Source organism: Solanum tuberosum, unplaced genomic scaffold (genome assembly GCF_000226075.1).
Source record: "Solanum tuberosum cultivar DM 1-3 516 R44 unplaced genomic scaffold, SolTub_3.0 scf00469, whole genome shotgun sequence".
NCBI lineage: Eukaryota > Viridiplantae > Streptophyta > Magnoliopsida > Solanales > Solanaceae > Solanum > Solanum tuberosum.
Genome location: NW_006239395.1, coordinates 181404 through 195705, shown reverse-complemented (window position 1 = coordinate 195705; position 14302 = coordinate 181404). Strand labels below are relative to the sequence as shown.

Here is a 14302-nt window from a genome sequence, read left to right as displayed (position 1 = left end):
TTTTTTAATAATAGCCTTCTTCTTCCAATGTCTATAGGATATATATAAAAATTATATAGATAGTATAGTCATGTCAAAGAAACAATAATTGCATGATATCAATTTTATTTATAATTATCTTAATATATTTAAAAAAGGTTATATATCTTATTATCGTAAACTTATACAATATTCGAATACTTACGTAATGATATAAAAAGGAATGTCGGTTCAAAACTTATCTAATGAAGTGATGGCTGGTGAACTTTCAAAACTTATCTAATACATGTTACTTTTTTGTTACAATGTGACATAATTAAAATTTGAAGAATTATTTAAGAAATTATAATTTAAAAAAAATTATACAATACATATTATTATTATTAGTACAATAAATAGACCGTCAATAAGAAATAATACTAAAATAATTAATTTCTGCATGTGGTTTTTTTGGTTTTTTGTATGATCTGGCAGTTAGGAATTTAGTATAATGATTTAAAAAAAAAAAGAAATTTCATGAATACTGTTTTTGGAAAATAACTAATTTTACGGAATTTTAAATTTCATAGATCATGGACGTCCGTTACGATCTTATTAATGGCGTGAGTTGGTCGAGGGGCAAACAAACACATTTTCAGGTTCAAACAAGCCCCATAGTGGGAAAAATTAAATTTATTGATTTTCGTGTGTATTAGTCCATGGATTTGGTGCCTTCGGGCATCAAAAAAAAAATTCGAAAAAACTATATGAGGACCTCCATAATGAATGAGGGAAGCAATACGTATAATCCCGCCATTTTTTACGCATATTTTCGCATTTACGAGCCAACTTTTAGAAATTACCCAACTTTTAGCCTATGGATTTGGCGCCTTTGGGCACTCAAAAAAATTTCTATATGAGGACCTCCATAATGAATGAGGGAAGCAATACGTATAATCCCGCCATTTTTTACGCATATTTTCGCATTTACGAGCCAACTTTTAGAAATTACCCAACTTTTAGCCTATGGATTTGGCGCCTTTGGGCACTCAAAAAAATTTCTATATGAGGACCTCCATAGTGAGTTAGGGAAGCATTACGCATAGTCCCGCCGTTTTTTTCATGCATACTTTCGCATTTACGAGTCAACTTTTTAGAATTACCCAACGTTCATCATTTTTCGTGTGTATAAGCCCATGGATCTGACGCCTTTGGGCCACTGAAATTTTTTTCTGAAAAAATTATATGAGGACCTCCGTAATGAGTTGGAGAAGCATTACGTATAGTTCCGTCATTTTTTCACGCATATTTTCATATTTACGAGCCAACTTTTAGGAATTACTCGACTTTCACCGTTTTTCGTGTGTATTAGCCCCTGGATTTGGCGCCTTTGGGCACCCGAAATTTTTTCCTGAAAAAACTCTATGAGAACCTCCGTAATGATTTGGGGAAGCATTACGTATTGTCCAGTCATTTTTCATGCATATTTTTCGTATTTACGAGCCAACTTTTAAGATTTACCTCGACTCTCACCGTTTTCATGCGTATTAGCCCATGAATCACGCACCTTTAAACACCCAACAATTTTTTCTCAAAAAAACTATATGATATTTCATAATCGAGCTAGAAAAATACCAAGTGAATGTTATCCTAATGAAATAACACAGTTTAATTTACTATAGTATTGATTCCCGACGAGACTTCATGATTAATGGCTACTCCTATTATTTTAACTACAAAATTGAAAAATAATTATTTGTAAATTTCATCCGTTTCATAATGATGATTTTTATCCGTTTTCAAATTAAGTTTGCACGATTTTCCTTAAAAGATCTTTCGATATTAAAAAAAGGAAAAATTACGCGGTTAAGCAAACTTATACTACTTAATTACTCATCATAGCAATAATTTGCTATAATTACCACTCGCGACTAATATTATACATTAATTATGTGGGCTGACTTCAAGTTTGTATAACTAGTCACGTTTGTATATGTATAATTCGCCAAAATATACAAAACATATATATATATATATATATACAATTCACCTCTCTCGCTCGCCTCTCTCCTCCCTCTCCCAATCTCGCTTGCCATATATACAAATGCATATGTATAATATACAATTATCTAACCGATATACATATACAATTCACCTCTCTCTCACTCTATGCCCTCTCTCGCTCGCCTCTCTCCTCCCTCTCCCAATCTCGATCACCTCTCTCCTCCCTCTCCCAATCTCGATCACCTCTCTCCTCCCTCTCCCAATCTCGATCACCTCTCTCCTCCCTCTCCCAATCTCGATCACCTCTCTCCTCCCTCTCCCAATCTCGATCACCTCTCTCCTCCCTCTCCCAATCTCGATCACCTCTCTCCTCCCTCTCCCAATCTCGATCACCTCTCTCCTCCCTCTCCCAATCTCGATCACCTCTCTCCTCCCTCTCCCAATCTCGATCACCTCTCTCCTCCCTCTCCCAATCTCGATCACCTCTCTCCTCCCTCTCCCAATCTCGCTCGCCTCTCTCCTCCCTCTCCCAATCTCGCTCGCCTCTCTCCTCCATACGCACCTTATAAGTAGCTTTCTTATTTTTATTAATTTTTAAGCCTAACATTATGCCTTTCTTTCATCCCTAAATATACCACTCACATATGTCCAACTTGTCTTAGCTAGCAAATTTGTCTTTTAATGTGATATATATATTCTACTGGAATAAACTATTATAAAGTTTATTTGTCTTTTTGCTACTTATTTACAACTATATAAATAAGTTTAATTAATTAGAACTTCAAATCTGTTAAAATTCAAAAAATTAAGAGAGAAAGTGGAAGAATAGATTTTAAAAAATGCCAGAATCTTTACCTATGAATGGTGGTAATGGTGTTTACAGCTATAGCAAAAACTCCCAATTACATGTACTTAGAATTTAATATTTATTGAAATTTTAATATTTGTTGAATTTTAGTGATTTATAACATAAATATTTATATTACGTATTAAAAATGTTAAAGTTGAGTTGAACCTTGTGAATTCATGCTTCATTTGTTGAAACATATATCAAATAAATGAAAGTGTGTTTTCTCAAAACTGGGGTCGTTTGTTTTGAAGATAAATATATATTGGAATTAGTTATGTTAAGATTAGTTATCATAGTATTATTTCTTATTGATTGTTTGATTAATTTGTTGTATTAAAAATAACATGCATTACATAATTTCTAAGAAGAAGTTATTTGTTTACAAAAATACCATCTACCTTATTTAGTGGAAAAAAGGTTTGAGGGACCTCAAGAGTGTTTTTATCATTTGAATTATTTTATTTTTGAATAACTAATTCCGGTGTTATTATTCCAACCTCTGACAGAAATAACTTGTAGCTTTGGTTTCTACAAATTACTATTATGAGTCGAAATTTCCCTTATAAATGTAGTCCCTAGTATATTTGTCTAAATTGCCTCATTTACGAACATTGGAGGAACTGACAAAATTCTTCTGCGATCAAATAATTGCTTCTTGGCCCCCTTTCTTGGCTAAGCGGTCAGTTACATTGTTCAGCTCTCTATAGGAATGCGAGAGTTTTGAATCTCCCAATTGTTGTTCATGATTAGTAGCAAAAAAAAGGATACACAATACTAATTTTTATCCCAGGACTATCTATGCTTGTCTAGCTACCAAACGACCCGTAAGATGTAATGGCCACACACTTAAATAGGATAAACAAACAAACAAGCCAGAAACTTAAACATATTATTAACATGGATTTAGGAAAATCATTTGATTCTATGTATCAGTAAGAGACTTCCAATTTCCTTTTCTTTTTTTTTGTAATTATGAAATTGAAGCATTTTACTTATCATTTCTACTTTGCAGAAAGATGCTATGATGGGAATGATTAAGGATGCAATTATTGAAAAAATTGATATCAAAAGCCTATCATCTAATAATTCAAATATTGCATCATTTCATATTGTTGACTTTGGATGTTCGATTGGACCAAACACTTTTTTAGCAATGCAACATATTATCGAAACAATAACACATAAACACCAAACTCAATAAAAACAATCAAATTAGTCTTGAATTTCAAGTATTCTTCAATGATCATGTCACAAATGACTTCAATACTCTATTTAAAGCCTTACCTCTTGAAAGGCAATATTTCGCGTCGGGAGTTCCTGGCTCTTTCTATGGACATTTGTTCCCCTCAAATTCAATCCATTTCGCGTACTCATCTTATTCACTCCAATGGCTATCTAAGACGCCAAAGGAGTTGATGGATGAGAAATCACGCTCGTGGAATAAGGGGAAAATTCATTATATAGGTGCCTCAGAGGATGTAACAAGTGTCTATATTGCGCAATTTGAGAAGGACATGGAAATGTTCTTGAATGCAAGAGCTAAAGAGATTGTGGAAAATGGAATGATTGTGATGATTTTACCAATAATTCATAGTGAATTGGATCATTCACAAGTTGCTGCTGGTTTTAATATCCTCAAGTTCTTTGAATCTAGTCTTATTGATATGATCAATGAGGTAAGTCAATGGACTATCTACTTTTTTATTTGTTATAATAGTAAAGTTATATATAAAAATATTTTTTATACATATATTAAAGTAACTTATCTATGTGTGCATTCCTAAGAAAATAGAAATGATTGGAAGGCCAAATTTCTAGCATCGTTCAAGACTTATTATTTCTTTTGTCCCATTTTAAGTGTCCTTTTAGCCCTCAAGAAAATGTCTTTAGAGAATGAAGGCAAAATTTTATTAATTAAAGAGGTCAAAAGTGATAAACAATACTCACGTTTTTCATTATACTATCATTTACTAATCAAGAAATAAATAAGGGTAGTTCATTATGTTTATTGTTTTCTTAATGAGTGTTTATAAACCTTAGACAACACTTAAAATGGGATAGAGAGAGTATTAGCTTATTAAAAAAAATATCTCAATTTATATAATACATTTTCTTTTTTTAGTCAATTGTAAAAAAAAACTGTCACACTTCTATATTTAGGAATAATTCTAACTTAAAAATTTATTCTTAATAAGATGTTTATAGAGCCATACAAATTTTTAAGGTTAATTTATTATAGACCACAAGTAATTTTTTTTAAAAAAAACTTCTTAAATCATGTGGACAATTGAATAATATTACATAAATTGATTTATTCCCCTCTAAAGTTAGTATTGTTACATAAATTGGAATTGAACATTCTTTCATTTGCATTAATGTAGGGAATTTTTGAAGAGGGTTTAGTGGACTCATTCAATGTGTCATTATATGTAGCCTCTCCTAAAGACATGACTAAAGTAATAAATAAAAGTGGCTATTTTAGCATAGAGAAAATGGAAATAATAGAATCCCAACCAAAAATTTTGGTTGAGGCTGATGCAAAGAGTTTAATAATTCACTTAAGGGCTACTTTAGAAGGAATATTCACTAAACACTTTGGAATTGAAATTGTTGATGAAATGTTTGCAAGGACTATGAACAAATGTGAAAAAATTTCATCATGGATGAAAGCATGAGTACAAGAAAGCAAGCCAATTGTTTGTTGTTTTGAAACGTAAAATAAATTAGCCTACTCATATCCCGCTCCCAACAGATGAGACCGTCCTTCTATGTCATTCAGATTTGGATCGTAAATAAAACGCTCATATCGTTCCTAATTTGGGTCGTGACATATATGTCATTGGATGATTATATTATGTTATTGTGAGATTTGAAATTATCTTATGATGTGGCAAATTAAATGGACATATAATTTTTAAATTATGTTTTAGAAAAAGAGTATTGAAATATCAAGTAAAGATGTCTATTTATTTATTGACGGAATTAAAATGTCTATTGAATAACCTAAAGAGTCATCTATGCAGTTTGCTAATATCTAATGATGTATTATTGATGTGTATGTAAGTTCACTATCAATAAATTTGTACCATTCATTTTAATTAATTAATTATTGATAGAAATAAGTTACAGTATTTCAAATAATGTTAGAAGTTTGCTCCTAGAATACATGTAGCCACTAAAAAAATAAATCAGAAAATACACAAACCTTTGTTGCTATTTATGGTAGTGGATATTTAATAATTACAATATGGTAGCACATAGTGCAACTTACATTATGCATCGTATTAATTATTAGTTTAGTATTTTATAAAATTATGAGTCAGAATCTTATTAAAGGAGCATGTTTTTGTGTAAGTTTGGACAATTAAAAGCATTTATATACCTAAGAAACTTTTTTTTCTTTCAATAATCGTTCACCTAAGTATTAAAAGATCAGTTTGACAATTATAATATGAGATTCCTAAGTTCTACATGTTCACGTTTTGAAAGATATTTCTCAAGTATATTCTCACACTTGTATATTTTATGTTATTTTATATTTTTCTATTCTTTGCCTTCATATGATCATTACCTAGGTTTGTTCTGGACTATTTTATTTTTTTTGAAAAAGATAAGTCGAATGTATAACCAAACAATATTTATTTAAAATTAAAAAAAAATTGGACAAATTACAGGAGGAAAAATAATAATTTGGATACAAACATCAATCAATCAATTTTATAAAGAGATAATAGAGGGAGAAAATGGTCCCTATAGGTAAAACACCATCAAAAAAATGAGGAAGAAAATGACTTGTAGATGTTTTTTCCACCACATTTATTGATAAAAAGGGGAAAATGGTATGAATTAGCAAAATATTAATTCAAATTAAATGTTATAGCTATAGTTTATTTTAATTGTAATTCGCAGCAAACATCTCCTTTTTTTGTCATCTGATTCGATATACAATTAGTCATTTTATATATTTCGGTATAAAATGCGTTTTTGTTTGTATAAAACGAGAGAAAAGTGTATATACAAATGCAAATACATATATTTTCGTCCTATACACTTATAATTATACAAATACAGATCTTATTATACAAATTACAATGTATAAATGAATTTATACAAAACTGAACAATTTGTATAAAATTGAATGTTTGTAGCGAATTATACAAATTAAAAGCTCCATGGCAAACATAAAATTTGCTATAGAGCGCAATTATACAAACTATAGCTATAACATACATATATGATTTTTATATTTGCTATATGTGAAAGTTACTCTAAAAAAATGGTCATTAATAATGACAGAATGTCTATATTTGAATTTGAATGGATTATTTAATTTTTAAAATATTAAATTTTGAAGAACAAAAAAGAAAAAGAAATAATTAAAATAATTAAAAATAAGATATAAAATGCCATATGGAATATGCTTATTTGCCCTACTTTGTAGTTTCTACACACTACTATTTTGTTTAGATGGTTGTTAAAAGTATTGTTTTATGTCTTATTATATTGTATTGTATCGTATTATATTGTTTTAATAAGTATAATATTTAGATAGATCGTATCGTTTTCTGGTGTTACATAATGTCATACATTCATAATTTGGATAATAAGTCTATAAGAAATTGTAGGGTACATGGTAGAACTACTGTGAAAATGTAGAGTAAATAATAAAATAGAAATTATTAAAAAATAAGTAAAGACAAAATGAGAAGAAAATATTAAGGTAACGATGCGATCGTTACACAAAATGTATCTTTTCATCATTATCTAACAATGAATTTAAATGATACAAGATAATAAAATTTAAATAAAAATCAAAATAATTTTAATTTCAATTTTTCACGGGATATGTTTAAAGTCACACAATTAATAAAACTTCGGTAAATTTGACATTAGAATCACAAGATTGAATTTTTTTATATTTTAAAACTCGATACCGAGTCAAACTAGATCATTTTTTTAAACGGAGGAGTAGTATACTATATCAAAATTAATTATCAAATTATAAATGAAAAACAACAAAAACCTAAGCCGCCAAACCTGTAGCCACGTCCCTGCCGAGCTTCTCCTCTCTTAGCTGCTTTAAGAATTTGTGATTTAACGACCCTTTTCTCTTCTCCCAATTGGGTTTTCGACACCATTAACAGAATTTCAAGAAATAGTGTAAATTGCCCTCAAAAATTTGGTTTCAGAAGGCAGTTTTGAGCCTGAAAAATCCGATTTTGAATCAGGTAAGCCAAATGGGGTTTTTTTAAAAAAAAATTGTTTTTGATCATGAAATGAATGATATTTATAAGAAATGTTGCGTTTTTATGTATTGCTGTTATTTTTTTGATTTTTTTTTTTTGATTTTGCATGCTTATTTTCAGCTATAATGGGATTTGGGGTTCTTTTTATTAGTCTTGTAAATGATTGTGAATTGAGTTTTTATGAGCTTTTGGGATTCTAATATGTGTTATATTCATCTAATGGAATTTGGGGTTCTTTCGATAATGTTACAGAACAATGTGATGAAGGTTTTATGGTCTTTTAGGAGCAATACTATTGATGTTGCTTTGGTTTTAGGAGAAATGTCATATATATTGTTGATTTCGAGATTCTTGTATTCGTTAAATTGTTGATCTTATTATAAAGTTTTAAACTTTGATGATACTACATTTCAGTATCACATAAAAATCTTATTTTTAGTACTTATTACTAATGTATAGTTGGATTTGTTATCAATACTATGACTGAGTTTACTGTAGGAAGATTTCCATATGGAAGGTGTATGTGAAAGCTCGTCTAATGTATACGTTAAATCAGCTTCTTATTTACCGTGTACTGTCAAATACGGTTGTTTAAAGTTAAGTGGGACGTTGGAGTATTGTTTCTATAAATGGGAGGTCTAGTGTGTTGTTTTATTATGCTTGTGTTTGAAGTAGGCTCATTTTTTTGCTGGATTGTGCAGGATTGCTTGATTGTTGGAGTATATTTTCAGCAGGGGGAGCTAATTAGCTAAGTTAATTGGCTCTCTCTGCTTTTTGCAAAACCCAAGTCACTTCATTCGTCGAAAGAACTTTATTGTCATTTATATCCATTTTTTGGAGCTTCCTTAGCTGATTTATTATGGCAACATTGTCACATTTTTGTGGGGTTAAAACTCCCTACCCTTCTGTACTCAAAAGAAGCGTGCATTTCCCACAACTTGATTTTGTGGGTACTGTCCCCTTTGTTTCTACGCCAAGTAAATCTGTGAAGGCTTCTTGTTGTGAAAGAGTGCAGAGACTGGTATGTAAAGCACAAGCAGCTGATGTTAATCCTAAAGAGACCAAGAATGAATCTTTTGGTGAGGTTCCTGATGAATTGACCTGTGTTATGAAGTTTGGTGGCTCATCAGTAGCCTCAGCCGAAAGAATGAGGGAAGTAGCTGATCTTATTCTTAGCTTTCCAGAAGAGAGACCTGTTATTGTTCTCTCTGCAATGGGAAAGACAACAAACAACCTTTTGCTGGTACTGTTTCAAAACCATTTTAAAGGAGCTTTGAGCATTTACAATGCATCTTATTTATATGCATATATGTATTTCAGGCTGGTGAAAAGGCTCAGAGTTGTGGTGTTTCCAATGTTTCTGATCTGCAAGAGCTGGATTTTATAAAGGAGCTCCATCTTAGGTGAAGATGAGAGCCTCTATTGCGAACGTTATTTTGTTTCCAAGATCATTATTTATCTATTTGATCTATTCTAATTCCTCATTTTTATGTCCCTCACACAGGACAATAGACGAACTTGGAGTAGAGAGTTCTACCATTTCAAGTGAGTAATTAGCTGGAGCTCCAGTGTCATGTTTGTTTTGTTCCCCTTTGGAAAAAAAGAAGTGTTGGGTAACACTTGATTTTCCAAGGTTTTCGCATTTTGTTGCCCTTGTAAATGTTAGGAGCGACATGGACTTTAAGAATTCATATGCTGATGCCAACTTACTTGGGATTGAGGTGTAGTTGTTTGTAAATGTTAGAATGCTAAATTCTTCTGAACTTTATTGTTTAAGCCCCCATGACCTCTATTATCCAAAGAACTCTAAAATTACCCTCCTAATGCTACAATGCTCTATTTAGTAAAAGTGTATCTAAATGTATGAGTGTCGTGTATCATTGAAATTGTTTAAGGTCTACACAGTGTTTCTAAACATTTACAGAATAAATTAAAATCCAACTGTTGTATTCTCCTCGGTTCAGAATTGTAATGATGTAAGCTTTCTAGAGAAATAAATTCAACTACTATGATGAATAAATGCTTTCAGCAACATATTTAATGACCTTTTAATGTTTTACGAGTACTTTATTGTTTGCATCCATGGGATCTTCTATCTGTTGCTGATATGATACCTGATTATTCTCAGAAGTAGTTTTCAAACATGTCTATTTGATTGCCATATCTTATTGGAAAAAATTGCAGAGCATCTACTCGAACTGGAACAACTTTTGAATGGAATTGCTTTGATGAAAGAGTTGACTCCACGAGCAAGGGACTACTTGGTGTCCTTTGGAGAGTGTATGTCCACAAGAATATTTACCGCATATCTGAATAAACTTGGTGTCAAATCCCGCCAAGTATGTATATTTTTCAATTATGCCATTTTCAGAGTTCCCAAACTTCTAATATGCAATAAACTGAGTATATCTATATTCCTGGAGTTCATTAAAAAACTGCGTTTTCTGGCTCTTGATATCCACGGATTATGTTGCCAAAGTTATTAATTTGAAAACAGAGCAACGAAAGCTTAAAGTGGTTACTTGAAACATCAGAGAGCTGGAGAAATTCTCCTGGCAATTCCAGCCTTATGTAGTAATTATTATTTTGCTCTCTTAATCTGGTAACTACATACATTTAACTCAATGCATCTTATTTGGTCTTTTCAGAACGTTGACCATTTATCACATGCACCTGCAAGTGATAACTGGTCAAGGTTCTGAAAACAGTATCATGCTGATCCTGCCTTTACAGGACTGCTGACTACGTTGTTCCTTGTTTAGATCTTGTTTTCTTGTTGGCATCTCTTGTATTAAAATACCAATTATCTTCTTTTGGGTTTCCTCTGCAGTATGATGCATTTGAGATGGGTATTATAACTACTGATGATTTCACTAATGCGGATATATTGGAAGCAACTTATCCTGCTGTTGCAAAGAGATTAACTGGTGATTGGATGAGTAGTCCTGCAATCCCTATTGTCACTGGGTTTCTTGGGAAGGTGCTTCTTTTTAAACTTCTTCATGCATTTTTTGTTGGTTGCTTTTCCCTAGAGTTTGCAGTTCCTGAATGACAATGTTGTGTGTATCCGATTGAAGGGTTGGAGGACTTGTGCTGTGACTACACTAGGTAGGGGTGGTAGTGACTTGACTGCTACAACAATCGGTAAAGCATTGGGATTACGTGAAATTCAGGTTTACTACTTGGTCACTGAATCTTGAATACACTGTTTTTATTAATTGCTGTCAATGTGATAGAATAAGGGGAGCCTTGACATAATTGGTAAAGTTGTTGCCATGTGACCAAGCCTCTTGCAGAAATGCAAGGTAATGTTGCGTACAATAGACCCTTGTGGTCTGGCCCTTACCCGGACCCCGTGCATAGCGGGAGCTGAGTTCACCGGGATGCTGTCAATGTGCTAGAATACGTCTTTAATTTGCACTCATCCTTGTATAAGCACAAGAGGTGCTATCAAGCAAGTGTGATATTTCTGTCTAGAATCTGAATCTCTTTGTCATATTACTGAAAGGTCTGGAAGGATGTTGACGGTGTTTTGACATGTGATCCCAACATATATCCACGTGCTGAGACTGTGCCATATCTAACTTTTGATGAGGCAGCTGAACTTGCATACTTCGGCGCACAGGTATTCTTAGCTGTTTCAGAAATTAGTTGATCCTGGATATGCCACTTGTTGCGTCGTAGTGATTTAGTTTCCTAATTGCCTAGACCAACATAATAGTACTATTTACTCCTTTGGACGAGTTAGTCAAGAGGTTTTTCCGGAGATTATCTTTTTTGGAGGTGAATTTATCGAAAGTCTATCCATTTTGGACAACCTAAAATGGAGATCTGATGACATGAAATTGGCAGTTTTAAATGTGTATTTAGATAGTTATGCTGCAACCCTTATACTTTTGGCTTCCGAAAATGTTGCTACAGGTCCTTCATCCACAGTCAATGAGGCCTGCTAGAGAGGGTGATATTCCTGTTAGGGTTAAAAACTCGTATAATCCTAAAGCTCCTGGTACTCTCATCGTTAAAACAAGAGATATGAGTAAGGTGAGAGCTTCTTCATTTTTCACTAAATCATTTATCTGCAGAAATAATGAAAAATTAACTTGATTTTGTTTCCTCCATGCTTTGCAGGCGGTACTTACAAGTATCGTTCTTAAACGAAATGTAACCATGTTGGATATCGCAAGTACCCGTATGCTTGGTCAATTTGGCTTCCTTGCAAAGGTAGTAGTTGCCAAATAACCTTTTACTCCCCCCGTTTCAATTTGTTTGTCTTACTTCCAATATGTACATTCTACTGACTACATATCTTTAGTTTAAGATCATAAGATTCAAATGTTTTTTACTTTCTTTAACTCCGTGCCAAGTCAAAATCATGCAAACAAATTGAAATGGAGGGAGTAGTACTTTTCCCTGAAGTCAAGAATCTAATGTAGTTCCTGTTCAGGTTTTCTCCATCTTTGAAGACTTGGGGATATCTGTTGATGTCGTTGCGACAAGTGAAGTTAGTATTTCCTTGACATTGGACCCATCAAAACTTTGGAGCAGAGAACTAATTCAACAGGCAAGCGTATGATTATCTTCTTAATTTCTACAGGACTTCAATAAATTTCAACTTACCCATTCAATCTATTTTCAAGTGTTCACTACCAGTTTTCGAATCGGCTCAACTCATATATGCTCATATATTCCATACATAATTTTATTTGTTCATTTAAGATGCCTTTCAGTGGTGCATTGTAACATTTTCAATTACCGAATCGTACAGGAGCTTGATAACGTTGTAGAAGAACTTGAGAAAATTGCAGTTGTGAAGCTACTTCAAAACAGATCAATCATCTCTCTGATTGGGAACGTCCAGAGGTCCTCGTTGATTTTAGAAAAGGTGCTTATTACTGACCTTTTATAATCCTCGTAGACATTCATTTAGTGACCAACAAAATTTCCATTTGTTTATTTTTCTAGAACTTTAGCTCAATGTACTGCATGACTTAATATGCTGTCTCAAGGCTCACTCAACGTAGTTATACTGTAGGTCGTTCCAACTCTTGAGTTGTGTCTCTGTGATTTATTAACCGGAATTCCTAGCCACCTCACATCCCACGTGCTCAGTGTCTCATTCTATCAATTGTATATTCTTCTACATGTTCAGTGTTCGGAATGCTGTTACATGAGCTAGCATGCAAGTTTCTTTTGTGTTGACATCATTATCATCTTCTTACTGTGTCCGCTTTACTTACTGTAACTTTTATTTGTGCATTGAACAACAGGCTTTCCACGTTATGCATACCAATGGTGTCAACGTTCAGATGATCTCTCAAGGTGCATCCAAGGTAATCTACCCTTTCTTGTATTCACAGCTACTATACGTCAATCATGCCTACTGGAGAAAGTTTGTTAGTGCTATAACATACAACACTCTTAACTTCTGTGTCCGATGCACAGGTTAATATCTCATTGATAGTAAATGACAGTGAAGCGGAACAATGTGTAAGGGCTCTCCACCATTCCTTCTTCGAGAGTGATCTTTCTGAACTAGTCTGGGAAAGTCCATCTGGAAATGGCTATGCTGCTACTACTACTACTACTCCCTTGTCCACGCTGTCCAATTAATTTTCCTTCGATTTCTCCTTCGTATGATTGTTCTTTCCAATAATATTTTCGAGGAAATGAACGAAATTTTGCTAGTACTTTTTTGGGGTGTGGGTGCAGTTTCGTCGTTGTAACATTTATCACTTGTAGCAAGAAGACACATTTTATGATCTATCTAAGCTACCTTTATTATATCTTTAATGGAGCAAATTTACTTTACAATGCCAAGGAGAATGTACACAAGTTCTCCAAAATGATTTACTCATTTTGTTTATCCAACTTTAGTTATCTTAATATCATAAGTAGGGGTGTTCATGGTTTGGATAAAAATCGATCCAAACTGAAAAATCAAATCAAATCGATTAAATGAACCGATTTAATTTGGGTTTTGGTTTGGTTTGGTTTTAGATTGTTAAGAACCGATAGTCATTGGTTTGGTTATGGTTTTGTTCGAAAAAAATCGAAGAAATAACCGAACCGAACCAACAAGTTGTATACATAAATTTTATTATTATACATACATAATATATTATATTCATAAACAATTTTAAAGATTTTATATATGTTTCATCAAAATTTATTTATAATTTACTTATGAAAGAAAAAATGTCCAAGGTGAGAACATTTTTCTTATTGGTTTCATGTATATGAGTGT

At 32.6% G+C, this 14302-nt stretch overlaps 1 protein-coding gene across 2 annotated transcripts; it reads left to right on the top strand.

Moving 5' to 3' along the window:
- Nucleotides 1–7826: 7826 nt before the first annotated feature.
- Nucleotides 7827–13848, top strand: LOC102596625 (aspartokinase 2, chloroplastic-like). Of its 2 annotated transcripts, none has more exons than XM_006363989.2 (14): nucleotides 7827–8040; nucleotides 8760–9301; nucleotides 9379–9461; nucleotides 9563–9603; nucleotides 10243–10397; nucleotides 10889–11038; nucleotides 11136–11231; nucleotides 11567–11683; nucleotides 11980–12099; nucleotides 12187–12279; nucleotides 12503–12619; nucleotides 12824–12940; nucleotides 13326–13388; nucleotides 13501–13848. In XM_006363989.2, the coding sequence occupies exons 2-14, from the start codon at nucleotides 8918–8920 to the stop codon at nucleotides 13666–13668; spliced, it is 1704 nt and encodes a 567-aa protein (XP_006364051.1). In that variant the 5' UTR covers nucleotides 7827–8040; nucleotides 8760–8917; the 3' UTR covers nucleotides 13669–13848. The 2 variants fall into 2 exon arrangements, with proteins under 2 accessions (XP_006364051.1, XP_006364050.1); XM_006363988.2 differs by having other exon boundaries at nucleotides 12503–12625.
- The last annotated feature ends 454 nt before the right edge of the window (nucleotides 13849–14302 follow it).

What these genes read in the sequence shown, in the direction of transcription:
- LOC102596625 (XM_006363988.2), top strand. Translation starts at nt 8,918, where the DNA reads ATGGCAACATTGTCACATTTTTGTGGGGTTAAAACTCCCTACCCTTCT. An exon ending in CAACAAACAACCTTTTGCTG is followed by an intron (nt 9,302 to 9,378) that starts GTACTGTTTCAA and finishes TATGTATTTCAG; the next exon opens with GCTGGTGAAAAGGCTCAGAG. An exon ending in TTGCATACTTCGGCGCACAG is followed by an intron (nt 11,684 to 11,979) that starts GTATTCTTAGCT and finishes ATGTTGCTACAG; the next exon opens with GTCCTTCATCCACAGTCAAT.